General features: G+C 40.8%; 3 protein-coding genes across 4 annotated transcripts; 2 read left to right on the forward strand and 1 right to left on the reverse strand.

Moving 5' to 3' along the window:
* Positions 1-674: 674 nt before the first annotated feature.
* LOC141785054 (glucose-induced degradation protein 4 homolog) lies at positions 675-5935 on the reverse strand. Its single transcript, XM_074663163.1, has 6 exons — positions 5528-5935; positions 5079-5138; positions 4471-4578; positions 4285-4386; positions 4075-4205; positions 675-2013 (listed from the first exon to the last, which is right to left on the reverse strand). Exons 1-6 carry the CDS (start codon positions 5717-5719, stop codon positions 1950-1952), a joined length of 657 nt encoding a protein of 218 aa, XP_074519264.1. The 5' UTR covers positions 5720-5935; the 3' UTR covers positions 675-1949.
* A 136-nt stretch (positions 5936-6071) lies between these two features.
* Positions 6072-9498, forward strand: atpaf2 (ATP synthase mitochondrial F1 complex assembly factor 2). Its single transcript, XM_074663162.1, has 8 exons — positions 6072-6477; positions 6568-6612; positions 6719-6867; positions 6993-7090; positions 7369-7449; positions 7582-7694; positions 7890-8005; positions 8611-9498. The coding sequence occupies exons 1-8, from the start codon at positions 6360-6362 to the stop codon at positions 8746-8748; spliced, it is 858 nt and encodes a 285-aa protein (XP_074519263.1). The 5' UTR covers positions 6072-6359; the 3' UTR covers positions 8749-9498.
* Positions 9499-9767: 269 nt separating this feature from the next.
* tom1l2b (target of myb1 like 2 membrane trafficking protein b) lies at positions 9768-22893 on the forward strand. 2 transcript variants are annotated; one of them, XM_074663088.1, is made up of 15 exons: positions 9768-9889; positions 10324-10408; positions 11204-11282; positions 11590-11739; positions 12779-12913; positions 13048-13194; positions 13426-13542; positions 13772-13905; positions 14008-14059; positions 16154-16322; positions 16690-16816; positions 17609-17684; positions 18903-18962; positions 19940-19976; positions 20600-22893. In XM_074663088.1, the coding sequence occupies exons 1-15, from the start codon at positions 9838-9840 to the stop codon at positions 20746-20748; spliced, it is 1569 nt and encodes a 522-aa protein (XP_074519189.1). In that variant the 5' UTR covers positions 9768-9837; the 3' UTR covers positions 20749-22893. The 2 variants fall into 2 exon arrangements, with proteins under 2 accessions (XP_074519189.1, XP_074519190.1); XM_074663089.1 differs by lacking the exon at positions 18903-18962.
* Positions 22894-23814: the final 921 nt, after the last annotated feature.

Raw genomic sequence — 23814 nt, forward strand, 5'->3', positions numbered from 1 at the left:
GCTCTCTTGTCTCCTGCCTCATCACCTCCAATCAGTCTCCTGTCTCCTTCAGGCGTAGTTATTGCTTTGGGACATCCTTTAACAAGGCGGCTCAGTAAGTACTCCCAGTGCCACAGAGGAGCGAGGAGGCTCCAGTAGATTGCTTTGAGACGCACCCTTTGAGAGGAGTTTGCGTGTTGCAAGTTACGGTGAGTATTTCAAGTGGCATCCTGTGGTCTGCACCTGCATGGAGAAAAATCTGGTTTCTCCAAAAAAAAAAAAAAAAAAAAAAGAGAGATCATTTTTGTCTATTTACTTCAGAAACTATGTCACTAGATATTGAGTTTTACTTCACGCATTTGACATCGAAATTAGGTTTTGTGCTTTGGCTTTAGCCAAATTATGAAAGCTGCTGTAATTCCACTCTGCCACTAGGTGTCACTGTTCCTCATTACAGTGAAGCCCAGAAGCTTTGTATCTTTTTAGGTCCCAAAAAAGAAAGTCTCAGCGCTTCTCATGGCTTCTTTCACCCACTGGTTCTTTTGTATATTATCTCTAGTCTGTTGCATAATCAGAAAAAAACGCCTGACTGCAGCTTCAATGTGGGTTTAAAATGAGTATGTTTGTAAATGTAGGATATGAGTGTTGAAACAAAATGTGGTATTCGCTTCAAACAACACAGACAGTGTTTGGTGTTTTGATATGATTCTTTAAAATCCATTTGTCATTCTTTACAGTCACTCCATCAAACAAATTCAGGCTTAATCTCAAACAAACATACCTCTGTCCTGTTATAATACAACTCTGACAGGTCTTAGAAAGATGGCACCATCACATGGGAAGGGGACATGATCAGGGAGTGTGTTAATAGGCAATTTAACAAAAATATTTCCTTTAATCAAGATAGAATCTGTTTTTTTAATCATATACTATGAGATAGAATAAAATTTTGTCTCTGGAAACTGAAGGTTTGGAGAGTGCTCTGTTGAAAGTGTTGCATAGTCAAGGAGACAATAAACATGGAGGGTGGTGGGGATCGTGGTTGAAAACGACACCAGGGAGTAAAAAGCTTTTTGTGAGACACAGAGTGCGGGGTAAAAAAACGCTTTCTGTGCGATTGTTTTGGCTCTCAACCATCTTTCACATACAGTTAACCCTTTAAAACCTAGCTCACCTGCCACCTTGATGCTTTAGTAACATATAGTCCATCTTTGTGCAAATGTAACTCAATAGAACAAGATCCACAGCAATCACAGGTGATTATAATCTCCCAAGCAGGTTAATGAACACAAGGGAAAGCTCATTCTGTGTGTTACAGCTTTTAAAACTGCCACTTTCGATCGTTTAGATGAGAAATCATCATTTCATGGCAGCAAACACAGAGCCAGCTTAGCTTTAAAATAAAATACTGTCACTCTAGCTTATGGGCTGATTAGAGCTCCATTCAATCTAACGTTTCTGTCGTCTTCAATCCACACAGGCCACTTCTTTAGCAATCATTCGAGCAGAATCCTCTCAGGAATCTTTGTCAAACAGCAGTCTTGTGTGTTTATGTTGCTCACTCCACATCAGCTGAATGTAAGCTGGGAATTAAAAGTGTTTCAGACGCTGTGCGCCAAGCGTTGTCCTTTAAAAACAGAAGAAGAAATGGGGTACGCTGCGAGAGCCACGCCCAGTCTCTGCTGCTGGTTCTAACTTTGCAAGCTGCAGCCGCAAAACAGGAGTTGCACATCCTTTCCTTTCATCCTCAGTCCTCACATACATTCATCAGTCCTGTATCCCGTCCGCAGGTCAATAAGCAGTTTCTTCACTTATTGGGAACATGTAAGAGTTTGCACTTCTCCAAAGGGGGAAAAACTCATCCCTAGTTGTCCTCATTTTACCTCCTCACAGCAGCATCCGCAGACCTCCTCTTCACGTTAAAGTCTTTGTCCACCACAAAACATTAAGATCCAGGATGCTGGCTGATGTCACCGGAACTCATAGATGGCTGCGCTGTGCTCAGGGACATGGGTGAGGTTTAGAGACTGGTACCTGTGGAGCAAAATCACAGTGTGGGTTATAACATGTAGAAGTGCAAGAGATCAGTTTTTATGATCGTAGCCACACTGGAAACAAACTCTGGAACAGTTCCCTTCTCACTCTAACTCAGACCCATGACTACATGAATCACACCTCTTTTAGGATCAGATAAAGCAGCATGCTCTGAGACAAACTCTCCTCTCTCCCATGGAAACAGGGACTTTATGAAGCCATGATTTCATGTTGTGCCAATACATATAACTGTCATGAGACTCAAGACATCCACTCCCCAAAATGGACAAAAAAAATCATATTTTCATTGGTGCTTTTTCTTTTGTGCAAACATCCTTTAAATTTATCATCTGCTTAGTTTTTGCACTTGAAATGAAAAAAACACAAACAAATGACCCAGTTTTCAAAATTGTACAGAGGTTAATTAGATTCTTTAAATATTGTAAACTTTGACATCAAACACCTGAAGGATTGTTCCAAACAGGCTGTTATGCCTCCACACAGGAATGGTGACAGAAATGCCCAAAGCATCTGCTTGTTGGAGACCATGGAACTAGAGCGCCCTCTGCTGGAAAAAATGATGTACTGACATGAGCTTTAAATCACTGGAAGCATTTTTTTATCCCAGGCCCTGGATTGAACGTGTTTATACCAAGCTATTTTTAAAAACATAACACATTCATGTAATGCCAGATTAATCATCTGGCTGATGTAGGTCTGACAGACATAGATATGGATATCCAACTTAAATCTGCTGATATAAAAACTTGTTTAGAGTGTCAGATAAAGGATGTTGGTGTTGCTTAAGATAGGAGTTCCCAAACTTTTTAGTGACTGATGTGACAGCTGAGTAGCTGGGTGAAAGTTGCCCTTTGGTTTTATTGTATGTGGCTGATGTTGGTTGTAATTTTAAAGAGTAGAATATTAAGAAGTATGGATCTTTGCTGACTAAATCTCAGCCTTTCTCGCTCTAAGGAGTTCTCTTGATGCTGGAATTGGTCATCAGGAGCTGGTTATTACTCATGTTTATAGCTTATGACATATGAGTGTATGGTTGCACAGTCCATACCAAAAAAGGGTAAAAGTTAGCCAAAGCACATAGTCATCCAATGAACAAGCTACTTGGAGCAGTGTTTCTCAAATTGTGGTCTGCCAACACCATGAGTAAATTGTTTTTTTTTTGTTTTCTTTTTAACATGACAGTTAAAAATAAAAAATTAACACAAGAGTTTCACCCCCAAGCTAATGTTACTCCATTAACAAGCTTACAGGCAAAATCACTATCTATCAGTGGCTTAAGACAGGAACAGCAAAAAGAAAATCGGTGAATTGTGTCCTGTATGATTCCATTTTTTAAAACACCAGTTTGCTGCCTGGACTCTTGTTCGTCTAGCTTGGTGTTTTTTTATTTATTCATTCATTTTGGGGGATGGTAAAGTGGTCCTTGGTCTGAAACAGTAGGAGAAACACTGCCTTGGAGGATGATCACAATAATGTACTTACAGAATCCTTATTTCCGTCCTGCATGATTCTAAAATCTTGCACCATTTAAAATCTGACAAAAGACCTGGCTCTTAATCGTGGTGAATTTCCTAAAAAAGGCAGAGCTTTCATTTTGCAATCATTACTACTTTGTTACATTTGGTCAGAGAGATTAATAACAAATAAACAAATGAATGAAATCAGACTGTGCTTGCACCGATGTGTACAGAAGGAGGTGAAAGAAATGCCCCCACAAAAATGTCCCATTACAATAGAAATGCAGAAATTGAGTTAGAGTATTCCTGTTTGCTGAGAGGCAAGCAGAACCACCACATACATTGTAGGCACCAAACTGTTAACAACACTCTGCTCATCCATTCAAGGGTCTAACCTTGAGACTTCACTTTGAATGAATAAGAATGGAGCTACAACTGTACATTTTCAGGTGAAATTTTTGTCTTCCATTGACAGCCGGCAGCCTGTTTGTTTGGCTCGTCTCAGATGGGATCAAGCAACCATTGTTTGACTCTTGAAATAAATATATTTCAATCATATGTAGGTGATGTTTTAATACACTACCATTCAGAGCTCCTGTGGTAGTAGTAGCCCTCAATCGTTGCTGTAGATTTCTGGAAGCATATGTAGTAGAATCCAGCAAAGGAAGCTCCGCTGATGTCTTTGATTGTATGATCTGGAACCAAAAACTGCTCCTGAAAGTGTGAGACACAACGTTAGCTGAAGTTCATAGATGACAAAAACAAAGATGCTCACTTTAAGGGAGAACTTTACCTTCCATCTCATGAAAATATAGTCAGAGTTCTTCAGATCTTCGTAGTCGAAATCATCCGAGTTGAATGACTTGGCATACTGGTAGAAGGCCTGGAACTTACCCTTGATATAAGAAGTAAAAGGATTATGTCAGAGTACAGCAGCCTACGTCTGTGTAGAGCATCTGTGGACCAGCTTTCCACTCACCCAGTGTTTACGATCTACATCCTCATCTGCATCCCACTTCCGAGTGAGAAATGGACGCTTCCTGCTGATGATCTCCCCGGCAAAGAACGTGGTCAGTGTTGGGTATTCCTGTGAACATGTTGACAGCAGGGAAGCAGTGACTTGGTGTTTGTTTTCCATATTTTTCTGCTTTTTTTGTGTCTTAGTTAGGTCAAGAAATGTGATGCTAAAAGTTGTAATCAAAGGGTAGAAAGTGGCTTCTGAGGTACATAACTGTTTATTTTCAACACTGTGGTCTTACTGTGTTTGTTTATAACTCTGCAAATTATGGCTTACAGTTTCATGCAGTGGAAACAAACAATGACTTCACAGAATTACTTTTGTTTTAAATAAAATAAAGGAAAATAGGTGCCAAATTAACCACTACACCTCTCTGATGTAGAAAGTGTTCTGCTAAGCCCTATTTTATATTTAAAAGCAGCTTTACTGTGCTTTTTAAAGTACAAAAAAGGCACCGTGACATCCTCAGGGGTTAAAAAGCCTGTAGCTGTGCTATGCAAGAAGCAGAGGCCAGCATCAGCTTAAATTATGTATGTTTGTGGTGCAACGAAGGAAATCAGTCCTCTCACCTCTGTCAATCCCTTTATCTTTAGGTAACCACACAGGTACGAGTCTTCCATGGTGACATGCTTAAAAAAACACATAAATATGTTGTTGTTTACTTCAGTTATACTGCATTTTTAGCATGTACTTAAGTTACAAGAAGTGATAACTCTGTAAAAACAGTTTATGTAACATGCACAGAACGATTACTCTGTGCCAAACAAGTATAAAGCTGTAAGTTTGCATAAATAAAAAGCTCGATTACAGTAATACAGTGTCTCTACATAGTTGGTTGTGATTGCAGGTAAACAGAGGCAAACATCACAACATCCAGTGCTAGCTAAGCGAGTTACTAAACCACAGGCCAGCGCTCATTGATTTTCCAGCTGTCAATCATCTCACCGCCCGTTTGACAGCTCACCAAATACCCCTAACGGCTCGCTAGTATAGAGAAACATCCGTGTCACAGCCCCACCTGCAGAACAACCTCCACGTCGTACGAGTTCCCTTTGCTCTTCTGGTGGCCCCTAAACTTGGAGCCGCTGTACAGCAGCGAAGTAACAACTCCCGGCTGCCTGGTGTTTATCGGAGGCGGTGGGATAAGCGAGGCCGAGGATGAGAAGGCCGCAGCGGGGGAGTCGCTGAGGTATCCAGCGGGGACAGGCATGGCTCCCGCTTCGAGGGCTGGGCTCAGTCCGCGGGCGTTTGCCGTCGGGGCGACGGACTGTGTCAGCGTCTACGGAGAGGTAAGGCAGCACTAAATATGTCAACCACCACTCAAATTCCCCTTGGCTCCTCCACAGTTTAATTTACCGGGCAGCAAGCTCCCAGAAAAGTAAGTAGCCTTCGACGCGGCACTGTAGCGGGCAGCATCCACCCTTTTCATTGGTTAGCTTGGTTCACCTGGGTAAAGTCTTTGATGTTCATTGGTCAAACCCGCGGAAGGCTTTGTGGGAGTATTTGGTTGTAGTTTTTTTGCCGTTGTGTTTCGTAAGACGAAACCATTTACGAAACTACATTTCCCAGTTATGTGACGTAATGGCAACGAAAGCTGTCAACGCAGAAGGTCACACGCGTGCTTTCAAACAGGCTGCTACGTGAAAGCTGAGGGTGCTCTATTTGCCTTTACACATTTACAAAACGACGCTTTTGGAAAGCCACTCAGTACGAAAACTCGTGTGACTGCGAAACACGCAGAAAAATGTTGCTTTGATGCAACTAACGTACTACGGACACGAAAAGGCCGCCAAGCAGAAATAGGTAGCTAGCTTCTCTAAAGGAAACAAACATATTCACAAGTTTCAACAATGTTAAGGGGACTTTTAAGACTTCAGAATCAGTTTGGAAGTACGCTGTCACTTATTAAAGTGTGCCCAAGAAACCAGCACCTTGGATTAGCACAAAAATACTCCACAGCATCAGCAGGTAAGACTGATGTTCAATGTGGATAGAAATCCCCACAGCAATGTATCTGTGCCACAGTGTGAACTGATTATATGTTTCTGCTATTCTTAGAAAGAAAAAGATTTTATCAAGATGTCAGTATATCCCAAGGGGAAGGTAAGTGCCACACGTTTATGCCAGACATGGTAGCTCTGTGATCGAGTATGCTTGACCTGTGTTATCCTTTTGCGTAACTCATTTAACATGGTTTATTTCCACGCAGGTGGTGTGTTTGAAATAAACTTAGACAGAAGGAAACTAAAAACTCCTGGAGGGAAGCTCTTCACAGTGCCAAATGAAGCTCTGGCTATTGCCGTGGCAACTGAGTGGGATGCTCAAAGAGAAACGCTCAAATTTTACACCATGCACCTGGTAAGGCATATATAGGGACTGGAGGGTGTTTGAAGCCTTTTGTGTTATACAAATCTAAGTTAGGATAAAACTTAAATTAAAATTTTCACTTTAAATGATTTATTTTGGTTACAATCTTCTTTCAGACAACACTGTGCAACACAGCCCTGGACAATCCCACTCAACGTGACAAGAACCAAATGATCAATGCAGCCCTGAAGTTCTTGGAAACCGACACTATCTGGTAAACAGCTTATTCATTATTACATTAAGCAGTGAGAATTAGAACAGTGCTTTGGTAGTAGATAAGCTATTTCTCAGGGTATTCTTACATGGCTAATGCTCATTTTCAAGCATTGCTTTCAGTAACAGGATTACAGACTGTTTTTGAAAATTTTGGAGTTATTTCATTTGATTAAACTTGATGACTCTATGTTTAAATCACAGTGATGATTATATGCAGTGATTGATTAACTTGTTGAGTTCAAATAACATGATTATGGTGTTTCATGCTTTGTGTAGTTATAGAGTGGAAGAGCCCCATGCTTTGGTTGAGCTACAGAAGTATGAGTGGGACCCTGTGCTGCAGTGGATTGAAAACAGGTAATGGCACTGTTACATTTTTCAAGACAATAAAACTAAAGCACCTCAAAATGGTAAGAGTTTGTAATTTCTTTACCTGAATTTGTATTAGGTCATTATTCAATCACCTATTTTCCCACTATGTAATTGCAGATATAATGTTACCATTGGCTCCTCGTCCAGTATTTTGGGTCCTGACATCCCAGAGGCAACCAAAGACACATTTCGGCAACACCTGAACTCTTACAACTTCTGGTCCATGACAGGTAGATCCAGACTGATCAAAAATGAGCAGTTTCACTGGTTTTTATAAAACTGTATCTTAATATAGAAGCGATATACTGATTATTGTTGTTGTCAGGCACCTATTAAAAATGATCATATTGATGTAGTAGGAATATAGCAACAAGTTGTTAAGATGTTGTAGAAGAGTAATACAGGATTTGTCATTTTCTCTGCAGGGCTTGAGTATGTGATCACCCAGCTGAAATCTGTTGTGCTGTCGATGGGGATTATTGACAGACATCTGAGTGTGGAACAGGCCGTGCTGCTCTCCAGACTGGAGGAGGAGTACCAGGTAGGGGACTGGTTGCAGTGTGGTGTTTATCTTGTAACAGCTATTGGTTGTTTCTGTGTTTGCCTTGATATTTTTTTTCCATAAATCTTTGTTCTTCTCTCACTTCTTTGCTCAGATTATTTACTTGTAATGAACAAAGTAAAAGAGACTTGAATAGATTCTGTAGTATCTACTTTGGAAGAACAGCACCCTCTCCTGTTGTTGGCATATCTCTTATGAAGCCTCACCTGGAAACAAACATTGTACGATGAACAGAAAAGGCTGAATTTGCTCTTTAGAGTCCTAGTTAGTTTCACAGGCAATTCTGCAAATATAAAAATGGAAGTGCTGGTGAAAACATTTGGCTGAAACACATTCATTTCTGCAAGCTGCTGTTTATTTTAAACATTGAAAGTCTGAACTTAATAGCAAGTGCTGATATTTTTTTGCTTATAATTCTGCAAATGTAGAGGTTCCGTAACTTTTTCAAAAAGTCAGCATATTTCTGCCTTTACCTGCTGTATATTGTGTCATTAAGGTGATACAACTACAAACACAAAAGCCTATCTTTTTATTGCAGACTGTTTATTCTCTATGATTTAAACATTTGCTTTCCCCCTGCACAGATCAGGCAATGGGGAAATGTGGAGTGGGCTCACGACTATGACATGTATGAACTGAGGGCGCGAACTGCTGCAGGAGCTCTTTTTGTTCACCTCACATCTGAGAGTTCGACTGTTAAACGTAAACTCATGCAGGACTGAGAAGGACTAACTCATGCATCTATCTCTCAAAGAGCATCAAGGAAATCTGCCAACCTACTAAGAAACACCACAATCTTCATATTTCTACATCCTTGCAGGCTAACACAACATACCCCTTTCCTACTACTGAGCAGAAACAGCTGCTGTTTCTGTCATCTGTTATACAGTTGAGTTATCTCACTCTGAAAAACATATTGGCTGTTTTTTTTGCAGTGTTGATTCAAGGGAGCTGGCGAGGGTGACACCCTTCACTGAGTTTTCAGTCAGTTCTCAGTCAGCCGTGACATTTTGGACTCAGCTTATGAGAATGATGACTAATGTTGTTGTCTGTTTGGTTGTGGAATGTTAATTCCATGCCAGCTTTCTCTGTGTGCTACTTCTAAAGCCTGCAAAATGCATATGCTATTCTAACAGCATACCACCCATTCTGTGTTGATAAGGTACACTGCATGCAAAAAACATGTATGTGCAGTTCATGTTACATTCAGATTATGTACTGTAAACAGTGTAAAAACAAAGTCATCATTATTTATGTTGTATGCATTTTCTTATCTTCATTATGGTAAATCATGGGACGATTGAAAGCTGTACTAGCAAGGTTTTTCATAAGATCTGAATTTTAGGGTTCTGGTTCTCCAAAATATAAGCTGTAGATCTAAAAATAAAGCCCATTCTGTAATTTCAGTAAACATGCCTGTATGTTTTGTTGCTTTCGGGTTCAAATGAATCAAAGATATTAAACAAGCACACTGTGACTCACTTTTTTCTTTGTCCTTTTTATTGAGCAACATGTTTGAGCCAAGGTTACCAATGTATGATTTTACTGGTCGTGCATAGCTTTTATCTGCATGATTTTCGAGGAGGACGGGTGCCACAGTCATACGATACCCATTTGAATTTTTATTGATGCCACCTTTGGTGCCTTTTATTTACAATCGCCTGACATATTTGCTGGACATGTAGGCTGTCCAATCATACTTAAGGTCAGAAATTCTGCACCAATCACTATCCAATGTGGGCGGGACCTGACGGACGTTTCCTCATGTATCATCATCATCCCATGGACTGACTTGTTTGTTGTCGAGCAAGATGGAGTTCCTTTTGGGAAATCCTTTCAGTACCCCTGTCGGGCATTGTATTGGTGAGTTCCTACAAGCTGAAGATGCGACGTTGTGCGGAGACAGTGCTTATTTGACCTAAATAAATCTATTCCGCGTGATAGTCTGTTACGGGCACGGTTCATTAGCCTGCTAGCGCCCCTGAATGAGTCTCTACCGTTACAGCTGGAAGCAGCCATTAGCAACCTAGCTAACTAGTAGTGGCGGTAATATCGGCTGTCATTGTGCTAAAAATATCTTTTACAAATACAATGTTTATTATCTGTCACTGACACTCCTTCGGTTGGCTTTTAAGACCTAAAAATATCCAGGTTAATATGTCTCAAATGACGAAAATAGCTTAGTTAGCTAACAGTAAGCTAGCCACCAGGCATCGTCATTTACTTAATTGATCTGCTTTGCTTTGCTGTAGCGTTTTTATGGGTTATTCTCTCAGCTAAACATATGTGTTTAACAGAAAGGGCAACTGATGGCTCTCTGCCAAGTGAAGACTGGACCCTTAACATGGAAATATGTGACATCATCAATGAAACAGAGGATGGGTGAGTAAACCAGACAAAAACAATCTGTTTCTATAGCCATAATTGATTTTCTCCCCTATACGTGCTAGATTAGTTCCGTCGTCCTTTCGTGTACTGAATGCAATTTAAGCCGATAAAAACACAATCGGGATCACTCTTTTTTCTCTCTGGTGTTTATTTGTGTCAGTCTTAAGAGAAGAAACCTGGCTCTGGCTGGGCAAAGTGGATTTATGCAAGGCCTCATTGCTTATCTCATCCCCCCATTAACCTTGTACTGTGTGTTTAAGCTGGTGTGTGAAGTCCAGACCTTGTTTGATTAGCAGGTTGTAAACTGGCTTAGGTGGGTCTGGACTTGCAGACTGGGCTGTGTATCAGTGATCTATGTAAAGAGGTCTGACTCTACTTTTTCCCTCTGTTAGTGGTGTCACACACCCATTGCAGTGCAGCTGGTTTGACATGTCAGGGTTTGGCAGAGACTTTTAAAGTAAATTATTGATAGTAAAAAGTTAGAAATCAAAACATTGTGAACAGTCTCACAATCATTGACATGTGCATGCACCTGGTATCCAGCTAACCAATTTTTTTGCACTCGGCTTCATCATCCTGTCAGCGTCTCAAATTCCCTTAATGCCTTTTGTCTTTAGGTTCCTAGTAACTGTGTTTGCTCTTCTTGGAATAACTTACTAGAGCAATTAAAAGCTATTAACAGAGTGTGCTATCCTTGTGTTAACTGTGGGCTTTTACTTTTATGTATGTGTGTGTGTGTGTGTGTGTGTGTGTGTGTGTGTGTGTGTGTGTGTGTGTGTGTGTGTGCAGGCCAAAGGATGCCATTAGAGCTGTAAAGAAGAGGCTGAATGGCAACAGAAACTATAGAGAGGTTATGTTGGCTTTAACGGTGAGTTAAATATGGGCAAGCAGAGCTTATCCTCACTTTGCTTACAGTACACACAGTGGGTTTTTTTTAGTTGTGTCCGGTAATGTAGCTTGCAATCTGTCAGTTGAGGTGAGATCTGGTTTCTGTCTTGAACAAAATGTAAAATTATGTCTTAAAATCAACTGGAAGCTATTCTTTGGCATGGCATTAAATGTATTTATACAAAATTTGCAATCTAAAACAACATGCTTGTTTTTTTTTCTTTTTCTTCACTAATTACCAAACATAAGCACATTTTGACAGCAGTTTTTTGTCCCCCTCATTTCAGGTTCTGGAGACGTGCGTGAAAAACTGCGGCCATCGTTTTCATGCTCTGGTCACCAGCAGAGATTTTGTGGATGGTGTGCTCGTAAAAATCATCTCACCTAAAAACAATCCACCTACAATCGTACAAGATAAAGTCCTCGCCCTGATTCAGGTGAGATAAGGGTAAAATAAAACGTCTGATTGTGACAAAGTTAAGGTTCAGTTAGGTCATTTTCAGTGTATGTATTTCCTTTTTCAGTGCTGGGACAGAAACCTTGTGCCTCTAATTGAATCTGTAAATGAGAGGTGATGTAGAGTTTAGGTGTTTGTTACAGTTAGTGTGGCTGTTCAGCAGGCCTCCTGTCATCCCCAAGCTCAGCCTCAGGTAAAGTACAGTGTCTCTGGAGTTGCAGCCAGGAGCAGCTCTAGTTACCTGTCGCAGCTCAGGTAACCCTGCTGGGCACATGTCTGCTGCTCTTATTTCCCCCAGGGAAACCATGTCACCACAGCGGGGAGGAACGGAGGGGGAATATAACCGCTTCTGACATAGTCTTTGTTTGTCTGGTCATTAGAAAGACAGGTTTGTGAGGAGCAGGGTGAGCTGGGAAGAAATTCTGTGGGAAAATGACTAAAGAGCACTCCCTTTATACAACAGCAGGAGTATTGTTGACATTCCCTTTATCACAATGTGGAATACTCTGTTGGGCAACAGACTGCGGTTGTGTCAGGCCGCTCCCTTACAACCTGTCTCATCTCTTTGCTGCTGATGTGTGTGCCCTGGAGTTGTTAGGATAGAGTTTGTGTACACAGTCAATAGCGCTAACAGCAGTTTGGTTTGAAGTCATGCCTTGTTCATTTATTTGAGCCCAACTTAGGAGGAAAGGAAGAAATTTGAATAGTAGAGCTAACTGGCTTGCAGATGAAGTGACTCAGTTGTACATGTTTGGATGAGGACCTCCTTCAAAGTTCTCATTTTCAAAAGTGTGTCACGTCTTTACGCTCTTTCCTGGCTTTTTTGGCTTTATCCTCTCCACTCATGGGAAAGAGAGGAGTCTTTGATGTTAGCTGACTGAATGTGTTGAAGCCTGACAACCAGGAGTGATCAGAGGATAGGTCTCTTTTATCACACTGACATCCCCAGCTTTGTTTGTCATGTCAGCTTTCACTTTAACTGTCTTTTTTTTTTCTCCTGTTAAATCTCTCCTCTGCAGGCATGGGCTGATGCATTCAGGAGCAGTCCAGACCTCACAGGTGTTGTCCAAATCTACGAGGAGCTGAAGAGGAAAGGCATCGAGTTCCCCATGTCAGACCTGGAGACCTTGTCACCCATACACACACCCCAGAGGGTAGGAGGGGTCATACACACACAAGCAGCTTAAGTGTGGACAGAAGATTCTGTGCACGGACTGAACAGAGTTTGATAATCTACACTGATAATCTCTCACACGCTTAATTTTGCATCCTTTTCTGTCCTTTTTAGGCAGCAACAGCTCCAGAGGGCGACTCCGCTCTTCAGAAGTACAGCGCTACAACTCAGCCCACTCCACAAGCTGTACCACCAGCCTACACCGCCCCTCAGGTCCCCAACATCCATGCATCTGGGGCCATCAACCCAACTCCTGAACAGGTAAAATGTTTTTTTCTACTAGGTGCTCTTCTACTACTAGTGCACCTCCAGTAATGTGTCTCTTCTGTCTGACACTTCAAAATATTTCTATGCAGCTGAGTTAGCTTTTTACAGTGTGTAGAAAGGTGCATGCGTTTGGTTTACATCGTGTGACTACTTAATACAAATCCAAAATCCTGATATGTCTGATAATAAACTCATTCTTGATTTACATGTCTCCCTGATACCCAGATTTGTCGGCTGCGCAGTGAACTGGACATTGTTCGTGGAAACACTAAGGTGATGTCAGAGATGTTGACTGAGATGGTTCCTGGACAAGAGGATGCTTCAGACTATGAGCTACTACAGGCAAGTCTCCAGTGTGTGTGGACAAACAGATATTAGTGCCAGTGTTTTTAATTTATCAAAAAGTTGCAGAAATCAGCAAGAGAAAAACTGAACTGAGGTCAACACATTTTGTGTGTATTTTTCTGCCTGTGTGCACTATTTAAATGTGTGTGTGTGTGTGTGTGTGTGTGTGTGTGTGTGTGTGTGTGTGTGTGTGTGTGTGTGTGTGTGTGTGTGTGTGTGTGTGTAGGAGCTGAACAGAACTTGCAGAGCGATGCAGCAGAGGATAGTGGAGCTCATCTCTTGTGTTTCCAACGAGGCGGTGACCGAGGAGCTGCTTCACGTCAACGATGACCTCAATAACATTTTCCTACGCTACGAAAGGTGAGGACTCACTGAAAAACACATTGAAAAATGACATCTTGGTTTGTTTGCACAGACTAAGTAAACTCAAGAGTTCTTGCTCATTTTGTGTCTTTGCCTCAGGTATGAGAGATTCAGGTCAGGGAGGTCTTCAGCTCAGAGTGTCAACAATGGGGTGAGTCAGCAGTTGGTCTATCAGCTGGTGTGTGTATCACTGCCTACCTGCTTGTTCTTTCTCTCATTCTCTGATGTTATTTGTGTCAGTAGCGCAAACTGCATGTTGCATTAAAAGTTGTGATTTAGTGCTGTTTTCTGTCTGTTATCAATGAGTTTAAGATGTAAATGCCTAATAAATGGAAACCCATTATGGATCATCATGTATTACTTCATGTAGGATAGTCAGAGCAGGCCTACTGTTTGATATGGTCACTAGATCAAAGTAGTGTTCTACTGATATCAGTTTTTCAACAATGTACTCCAGAGTGTGATACTCTTAAAGGATGAACTAGTAACCTAAAAAAAGATACAGCAGTGCTGAAAGCCTTGTTTTACTTAAAATAGCTGTGCTTGTCATTCTTTTGGCATCTTCCTGTCTGTTTTATTGTTTCTCATACTTTAAAACCTCTCTGTTTTCTGATTGCCAAGCTTTTTCAACATTAAAAAAATAATCAGCTGAAAAACTATGTTACTTTCAGAGCAGATCCTCATGCAGTAAAAACATAAATAGAACTGCAAATGATACAGTAGGCTGGTCTTTTCTCTTACTTCATGTCTTAGTACACCAAGGGGCAAATGTACAAAACGTTCTCAGACTCTTTGGAGCTGCTGAAAGTGTGCAAATGGGTAAGAAAAAAGTGATTCTGAAAGCATTTCCAGAGGAAGTAATACACGGCAAACAGAATTAATAGTGTCTCAGATGGGTAGTATTAGAAAGCAGGAGGTAGGGTAGGGAAGGGCAGGTAAAATAGGGTTGAACAGGGCAGAGAAAGATAGATGTATGCAGTGTGGGGTAGAGGGGGATAGAGTAGAGCAGAAGACAGCAAGGTAGGAAAGGGTTTTGCCCCTTGAGCCACTTGTTCAAGACCTGGATAGTATTGTTATGCAATTATCCAGAGGACCTGCTCTTGGTAGCTCGCTCTGTAAGAAACTTTTAAGAAAGACTGAGAAACTTTGCCTTTTATCAGGTCTGTTATTAAAACAAATCGTCTGAACAGGATTTTGAGTCTAAACTGATTGGGATGGCGAGAGATGCACAACTCAGTGGCTGCAATTCTTTGTGAATTACCCCAAAAACTACCTTGGATAAACACCAGAATCTAAATAGCCAAAATATTTCATGGAATCCTATGTTAACTCAAAGCAATGATGCGTCAGAACGTGCTAACCTCTTTGATGGGTTTCCAGTTGTATTGAGGCATGTTATATCTTCCATAGTTCATGTCATTACATTCTGTCCCAGCACAGGCATGTTACAGGTATTCACTGTCTCTTCCTTTCTGTTCCTTTCTGTTTTTCTGTGGCTAGCTGAGACAGGCAAGTATGAAAATATTGTCGACGCCCCCAAACGATCAGTGCTGCTCACCCCACAGCGACTGTTAAAACATGGCTGAATAATATGGGTCCTGCTTCCTCCACCAGTATCTCACCCCATATGGCATGTTTTGACTTAGTAGGCAGTAAAATTATGAACCTGGAGGTAGGATGACAGTGACTGGTGCTTAAGGAGGCTCAGAGATGAATCACTGTTATATTGACTTGGTATTATAGTAGACCTCCAGGTCCCCAATATTCAACCTTCCCTGTCCCTCCCTGCTGTATTTTGACCTTCTTAAGGGGAATGTTTTGTTCTAAACATAACTAAGCTTTAATGATAATGACAACACACTGGGGTTGGAAACCTGTGTATTCAATCCAGACAAACAGTGGAATTAAATTTCTCTTTGTAGAGATAAAAATGTTCCCCCTTAAGAAATCGTTAATGTAACTTTTCTCCTCAGTTAGACATTTTCATGCTCTCCTGAAGCTAACCAAATCATCCTCAAATGTTCTGCCTTTTTTTCTCATCATGCATCATATCTACATTTTTTGCAATAAACCACAATTTTTCCCCTCCAATATTTCTGGACACGGTCAAGGTACAATGTTTTGTTTAACCCTGCCTCTCCTTAGCCTCCCACAAAAGGATTTGATTTGCTGCACATGGGTCAGAAGCCCTGAGTCTTTCTCTCAAGTACAGAGTGAAACAGGCGCTATATGTTTGTGTCACCAGGTTCTGAGCGAGGCCACGGAGGACAACCTCATAGACCTCGGCCCGGGCTCTCCTGCCGTGGTCAGCAACATGCAGAACGCAGCCCCATCCAGCCTGCCCCCGACTATCACAGCCCCAGCAGGGAGGCCCTCCTCACCGGCCACACTGGCCTCACGCTTGGCCGGTCTTGGTACGCAACGTCAGATGTGAAATCTGAATCTGAGAAAACACACATCACAGACATTTCTTACATTACTAGGTTGGATTAGTAACTCTAAATGCACTCTACATATTATAGTTCAAGCTTACAGGAAAACATATCTGTTATTGCTCGTTTTGACCTGTTGAACTTTGAGCTATTTTTCCAGACTTCATGTCAGAGATAACATACAGCAAGTTTATGATTATAAAGACATGAACCATGGAGGATACATGAGGTCTCGCTCAGGTTTCACTCATCTGCATATAATCCAGCCGCTGCTCTGTTAGCCATCTGCCTCCTACATTTGAATATTGGTTTTGCATTATAGACTATAAAGTGTATCTTTCCTCTACAGACATGGGTGCAGACAGCGTGAGCAGCACCTTGAGCTCTCTGTCCAGCTGTAAGCCTCCTCCTGCACAGGACGACTTTGACGTGTTCGCCCAAACCAGGACTGGAAGTCTGCCGGAACCAAACAAGACGTAAGATTGTTTGAAGATGGAACTATATTTTTAAACCATCAAAAAATGAAGTACGAAAGCAGTTGAACAGGTTAAATGTGTACAAGTTGTGGCTTGTAGGACAAAGTGGTCATTTTAAAGAGGGGGTATTGTAAAAAAAAAAAGAAAAAAAGAAAAAAAAGAATAGGGTTTTTACTGTCCCTCTGGTACTCCTGTTTACATCATTTACAGCTCAGAAGAAACTTTTCAGCCCGACACCGGTGTCAAATGCTTCATTTTAGCTCCTGTCTCTTTAAAGCTCCGCTACCCACAAACCCCAAACCCCCTTCTCACTGATTGGCCAGTCAGGGTCAGAGATAGGCAGACTTTGGTTGTTACGGTTTTTTAGCTCAACCTTCCAACACGTCAGGAACCAGTTTGGAGATATCTGTGCTTTGACCTCATCATTTCAGCAATTTTCAAATTAACTGTTTTAAGGAGTTTACAGTTTCAGAGATTTCTATAACAAATGGACATAGACATTTTAAAATTTGAGTGTTTAGAACATCCAGCATTGTTACCTTGTGTCCAAGTTTAGAATTTAGGAACGCACAATACCCCTCTTTAAGTAAGCCTTTTAATGAGTCATGTTGTTACAGAATGCCACTAAACTTATATTCTAAATAACTACAGACATCACTTTTGTTACAACAAATGACTGGTCAGAATTTTCTTAGCTCCAGTCATATTTTCTATATGACTACAGGGCTTGCAGATGTTTTAAAGAGTGCATTAGCAGTGCTTTAAACAGTCTTTTTCTATACTGTGAACCAGGTCTACAGCAGAAGACAGCAAAGCCACCAGCAGCCTCCCTCCAACTCTGAACGTCCAGCAGCCTACTGCAGGAGCGGTGAGTCTAGGTTATTTTCCTTTTCACGTGTCTCTCTTTCATGTGAGCTCTAACTTCCATCTCATGTCTTTTAACCACTCAGGGAAACAGAGTGTGTTTGATATGTGCCGCAGTTACGCAGATTTCCCCTCATGCTTTTGCCTCTTGATGCTACTAATCACGCAAATAGAGAACCATTTTGCCTGTAAGATTAGGCTCTTGTTTATTTGTGTTTCTAACATTTAAACCACATTCAAATAACTGGGCTCAACTAATCCATGCGCTTATGTTTTCTTTACCCTCTTAAGAGCAGCTCATTCTTTGCAGCTGCTTTTCCATGCTAACTAATCTCCTACAGTTTCTACATACAAAATCAGTGCTCAGGGGTCAGGTGCACAGCAGGCTGTGGTGTACGCTTGAAAAGCTGTCTAAAATCCTGGCTATAATCATGGGTTATCTCACTGTGATGTAGTCACCAGTGTCATCAGATAATTGCATGAACAGTTTGGTCTGGATTAAAAAATTCAACATGGGTGGCAAATTTTCACTGTTGTTTGAAAAGGTTTTTTTGTGTTTCTTTATGACTTCAGAGTCGACAAACCTCACACTTTCAGTTGTTATAAATCTGCATCATGATGCCGTTATTTCTGTAAAACCAGTTTATAAATTGGATCCGAAGAACAATCTGTACTCATAGATTCATACAGGGGTTGGGGCAATAATCACTGCAGCTTTATAGCATTGTCCTGACCTGTGTGATACAATTATTTGTATACAAAGGCTGAAAATGGACATTATAAAGAAAGATGCAGTGCTCTGAATAGAATTTTTGAAAGCTTTACTAACACGACTGACATTGATTTTGTCTCGCCTCTTCCAATGTGTGTGTGCCTGTTAGCCTGTTTTTGCTCCTCACACTACTAAAATCTAAACTCAGGGGGTCATTGATTTGAAAATGCTCTGATGAAATGATCATTTCTGTGCCTTTGATTACTGTGGGAACCTGCTGCTGCATGTGCTTAGTAATCTCCCTTACGTCACTGTGACTGCTTCTTATCATTACCATCATGTGCCACATTGTACCACAATATCTATTCTTTTATTTTTCACACAAAAGATTTCTTGAGTTTGTATTTCAGTTTTTTAAAGATCACGTTTGTGTTGTGTTTGGGGCTGTTTGTTTTTATTTCTGTTGTGGCATTGCTGCCCCCTCCTCCTGGTCTTGATGCTGCCTCGTAGCGTGTTGGACAGCAGTCCTCTGTTATGGATGACATAGAGGAGTGGCTGTGTACTGATGTGGTGAGCCCATCATGATTTTTATTTCTGCCTGGAGTTCTGTCAACCTCTCATTTGTCCTTTTTCATCCCGTTTCATCTCAAGTTTTTGTTTTATTTTATTTTATTTTATTTTATTAACACCTTTTTTTCACGTTTCCTCACTGTTTGATCAAATCACACATTATCATCTGGGTCCACCTCGAGTTACTAACAGTGTGCTGTGGGAACAAACTGACCGTAGAATGAGAAGATGTGGGAAATGAGCATGAGGTTTGCATCCAATCCATCCATCAAATGATAAACTTTCAGCATTGTGTAAAACTGTATTCTGTTTGCCCTTTGCTGTGACTGCCAGAAAAAAAAAAGTAAAACAAAAGTCATCTTTATTTATACAGCACTTTTTCCCATTTAAACATAAAGAAACTTTACAAAAAGTAACTGCAATAGGGGAGGGTGAAGTTAGTCACGTAAAATACTTAAAATTAAGTGCAATAAAATAAATGTAAGATTTTGTAGGAATGTTTCAAGCATTTGTATCTGTCAAATAAATAATTAAAGGTTTAATAATAAATGCTCTAAATAAGAGAAATGGATTTCCATTTGGTCCAGAACCAGTGACACATGATTATCAGCCTCATGCTCATTTTGTGAGATTTCATGTTGCATTGTTGAGTGGTGAAACCTGGCTTTTGAGTTTGGAAAAATCTGGTTTGTTAAAGTTTTTTTTGTTGTTAAAGTTTTTTTTGTTGTTGTTTTGATTAACATTCATTTCAAAGAACATCAAATTAAAACAATTTAAGGTGATTTGGGGAAAGTGGTTCCTCCTTGAATATTACTGTAATACTGAGCTGGTGAGTATGTCTCCAGATATCTATGGTGGTGTTGATCGATTCTGGGCAAAAAAAGGAAAACTGAATACTAACTGATTTGCGGTGGTTTGAAATGGATTTGTCAAAAATAACCTCCAGGTGTTAAATCATTTACTTTTATGTCCAACAGAAAGGAGATGAAGGTGAGGAGGGTGTGACAAGTGAAGGTAAGCAAAAAACAGTCTGGTACATTTCCCTTTAAACTTAGAGTTGTTGTTTTTGAGTAGCAAGTATCATTTGGATGACGTCAACAAAAGGAGCTGGAATATAATAAAATGACTTTTATGAATCTGTCTGTTAATAGTCAGATGTCCCTCATGTACTTACTTTTTTATTGTACAAAAAGCTTTTTTCTCTGTGTTTTCAAACACTTAAATTTACAGCACAGACAGAGCCAGTCTCTTTGCTGACTGTCTGATTTTCTTTTTGTGGTCAGATAGAGGCACCGCTGTTAATTTTAGTCATGAATATCCCTCAAAGAGGGCCATGTTGAGGTTTAGGTGTGCGCCCCACAGAGGCTGCTGGTCTTGTTGCAGTGACTGTTTTCCAAGTCTTTCTGGACTATCTACTCCCCATATTTCCTGTTTCTCCTCAGCTGTGCTAACAAACAAGAAAGCATCCTCATTACCTGCAGCCCCAGTTCCAGTTATACTTTTTTGGTGTCAGAAAAGTTTTAAGATTCATTATAGAAAGTGGTTTCTGGATGAAATAATGGGATCAGAAAATGTGTTAGTTTCCATCTTCATCTTCTCCTCTTTCATTTTTCTTCTTCTGACCTGATTTCTGCCAGAATTCGATAAGTTCCTGGAAGAGAGAGCCAAAGCTGCAGAGATGGCCCCCACCCTACCGTCGCCCCCCAGTGGCGAACCAGGCGCAAGCCAGGCAACCCCCAGCCGCAAGAAGCCTGACAGGCCGGAGGACACTTTGCTCGCCATGTAGACCCCCCTCATCCGTCTTTACTACCCTGAGCTGCATCACCTGAGGAGAGACTGAGCTGACACTGAAACACACTTCACCTCTTTCTGATCCATCACTACTCGGTTACACTACAAAGATTTCTACTGCCCATGCTCTCCTCAAGAAAAAAAGGAATTATTTATGTTTTGGTTATTTTCTCGTAAGAAAGGGAAACCAGACGAGTGGATCTCCGCACATGATGTCGAGTGTCAGAGACTGTGAGGCGGCCTGCTTTCTCCTACCGCTTCTCGTGTGAAGAATCTCCCTCCGCCTGTTTGGACTGCAGAGCTTCATGTTGCAGCTAATCTTAAAAAATAGTTTTATAAAAAGAAGCGTCCTGCTGTCCTTGTCATACGTAGGAAATCAGTTTCTTACCTAAGCCCTTAAAGCATGCATTAACACATCAAACTCTGAAACATTTTCGTTATTGAGAACAGATATTATGTTATCGTAGGCCAGAGCAGACCTACGAGGATATTGTTTTGGTGTTTGTATCAGTCCCTTTGCAAGTCAGTCTGAGTTGAACTGTAAATCTGTAAATGACAAATGTGGAGTTTATTAGTCGTGTGTATATTTAAGCTACATATGTATGAAAGAGATGTTGATTTAATGTAGATTTTCAAGGAAAAAAAAGGGGTTTATCATTCAGCTGCTCCGACAAAAGGGATGTACCTCAGTGGAAAGGAAAATCTAACAAATTGACAAAGAGGAAGAAGAGAATGTAGTTTTCATGAACGGCATAATTGCGCACTGCACCAACGTGTTGTAGATTTTTCTGATTTAGCGACAGATTTTTGACAAGATTTACGTTGCTGAGATTTTCTAGCCTGAAGCTGCTGTCTGACTTTATTCGAAAGTAGTTTGGGAGTCCCATCTGCTGATAAATCGTTTGTATCTGTAGGTTTTTATCTTTATTTTTGCATCAATCGCGCTGTATAATGCGTTCTGCACTCACAGGACCAAATTCGTGCTTTTTATCTGGATGTGAAAGAGAAAAACACCCGACGATTTGGTTGCTCACACAAATTACCATCCTCTCTTTCTCACACACACACACCTCCACAGATCGTCGGGCTCGGCGTCACACTACAGAAGCTGTTTGCACGTTATTACTTAGCGTTTCTCCGTTTGGTTCCTCTCCCACTGACCTTTTTCGACGTGACATTTGTTTGCAGAAAATGAGCTGGCTGCAGACACGGCGCTACAATTGAGGCGCTCTGCTCCTTTGACGACATTTAATGCAACAATCACAACAAGCTGAACGGCAACAAGCACGCACTCTGACTGCAGGGTTACCTTTGGACTTGTATAAATCACTTAACACTTAACCAAATGAAATTAATGAGGGAAATATTGAAGAAGTGTAGAAATAACTTATTTGGCACTATATTTTTGCTCTTCAGATCAGTATTTTAAACCATTTTATTGTATAAAAGGAAAACAGGAAATGAGTTATATTAAAGAACAGAGGGAGAAATTGCTGTAAAGCTGTTAGGTTCATTTTTATACATCGCTGCTGGCTAACGTATCTTATCTGTCATGGTTATGTTTGTTGGGTATTCTTGTCTGTTTAATGTGTCCACACTTTATAAAGCTGTAAGAGAGTCCTCTTTATCCCATGAAGGATAATTCTTTTCCATCATCGTCAGGTATAATTTATAGAGACTGGAAGCACATCTTAAACACTTCCTTTTGACACTTTTGACAAGCATCAACATTGCACATCTTGAAAGGGAAACCTTTTTTATGTTCTCTTACTTTAGTGTTGAACATTTGCTTGTGTGTGTGCGTCTGTGTGTGTGTGCGTCAGCTGTTCTGTAAAGTTTATCTCAGTTGATTAAAAAACAAGCCTCCAAATGTGTTTTTAAAGACTACACGTCCCTCTCCTGTTTCATCATCCTGGTTTCTATCAGAGATGTGAAGTCTCAGAGCTCCACCAGTCGTCTCAAACTGTTTTTTTTCTGCGGAAGAACAATGTTTCTTTGTGCGTCTCTGGATTATATGAAAAGATGGTGATAAAAGAAGCTGTGCTGTGCGACTGCTACTCCTCCTGAGTTGCCTCATCTCTCGTTTTCTCTTTGTGTTGTTTGACTTATGCATGATCTCTAATAAACACTAGCAGTGTGTCCGCAACCTCAAGTTGTCGTCTTTTATTTCAATGATACTGGAATATCCCTCCTCGATGTGCCATCCTCATCACATCAGATGGTAAAATGACCTGTAGTAAACCCTTCCCCTGTACCTTACACCCCCCCTCTTCTGTCTCTGTTCCCCTGGAGGCCCATGGGCCCCACACCAGGGGCTTCCCCATTGGTCGTCAGGAATCGCCTCATCCCAGAGGTGGCCCCTCTCGCTCTGGCTCAGTGACTGGAGCGATTTTCCCGGTCAAACAGAAAGAGGGGTGTGCCTGTCAGACAGAGGAGTGGACTACGGAGCCTCTGTTTGACTCAACATGTGCTGTTTTTTTATTTCTGTATCATAATTTTGTGAAGTCACCGTCACATACTGAGCTGCTGGAGTCCTAAAGAGGTAAATGCATGCTTTCAATTTTTGTTCAAGTAAATATTTGAGTCAGTAAAGCTTTTCAGAATGTTGTTATTAGTCTTAAAATCCATGCCTAAAATTGCTATTCAGAAAAAAAAACATGTTCAAACAGATACTGATTCTACATGCTGCTTGTTGCTGCAGTTATTCAGTAAACTGTTAATAGTAAAACAAAAGTCTAAACTTTTCATAAATTAGCTGAAAAAAAAGTCTATTACTTAATGATGGCACTGTATTCATATTTTTGTAAGCTCATCAATTAAAACCTAATTTCTCCTGTTTCAGAGCTTAAAGTGAGCGCGAAGCTGTTGGATCCCCCAAAACTGGTGTCCTGAAGAGGAGTCTCATTTTCTCCCACACGCTGTCAGTTAGCACGCTCTGCTGGCTGCTCTGATCACTCACAAGTTGGGGGGTCAAGTCAAATGTAAAAAGAGGTGGATGATGAAGATAATAATCATCCTGCACTCCTGGATGGCAGCTCTCTGCTGAATATTTCTTCCAGGT

Source organism: Halichoeres trimaculatus, unplaced genomic scaffold (genome assembly GCF_033239565.1).
Source record: "Halichoeres trimaculatus isolate MK-OKI-2021-1 unplaced genomic scaffold, fHalTri1.1 fHalTri1_scaffold_23, whole genome shotgun sequence".
NCBI lineage: Eukaryota > Metazoa > Chordata > Actinopteri > Labriformes > Labridae > Halichoeres > Halichoeres trimaculatus.

Excerpts from the sequence above, each read along its gene's own strand:
- LOC141785054 (XM_074663163.1), bottom strand. The coding sequence starts at position 5,719 with ATGCCTGTCCCCGCTGGATACCTCAGCGACTCCCCCGCTGCGGCCTTC. Across the intron at positions 5,139-5,527 it reads ACGTGGAGGTTGTTCTGCAG|CATGTCACCATGGAAGACTC; the intron begins GTGGGGCTGTGA and ends TGTTTTTTTAAG. Across the intron at positions 4,206-4,284 it reads ATATTTTCATGAGATGGAAG|GAGCAGTTTTTGGTTCCAGA; the intron begins GTAAAGTTCTCC and ends TCACACTTTCAG.
- tom1l2b (XM_074663088.1), top strand. The coding sequence starts at position 9,838 with ATGGAGTTCCTTTTGGGAAATCCTTTCAGTACCCCTGTCGGGCATTGT. Across the intron at positions 12,914-13,047 it reads CCATACACACACCCCAGAGG|GCAGCAACAGCTCCAGAGGG; the intron begins GTAGGAGGGGTC and ends TGTCCTTTTTAG. Across the intron at positions 13,195-13,425 it reads TCAACCCAACTCCTGAACAG|ATTTGTCGGCTGCGCAGTGA; the intron begins GTAAAATGTTTT and ends CCTGATACCCAG.
- atpaf2 (XM_074663162.1), top strand. The coding sequence starts at position 6,360 with ATGTTAAGGGGACTTTTAAGACTTCAGAATCAGTTTGGAAGTACGCTG. Across the intron at positions 6,868-6,992 it reads AATTTTACACCATGCACCTG|ACAACACTGTGCAACACAGC; the intron begins GTAAGGCATATA and ends ATCTTCTTTCAG. Across the intron at positions 7,695-7,889 it reads CAACTTCTGGTCCATGACAG|GGCTTGAGTATGTGATCACC; the intron begins GTAGATCCAGAC and ends TTTTCTCTGCAG.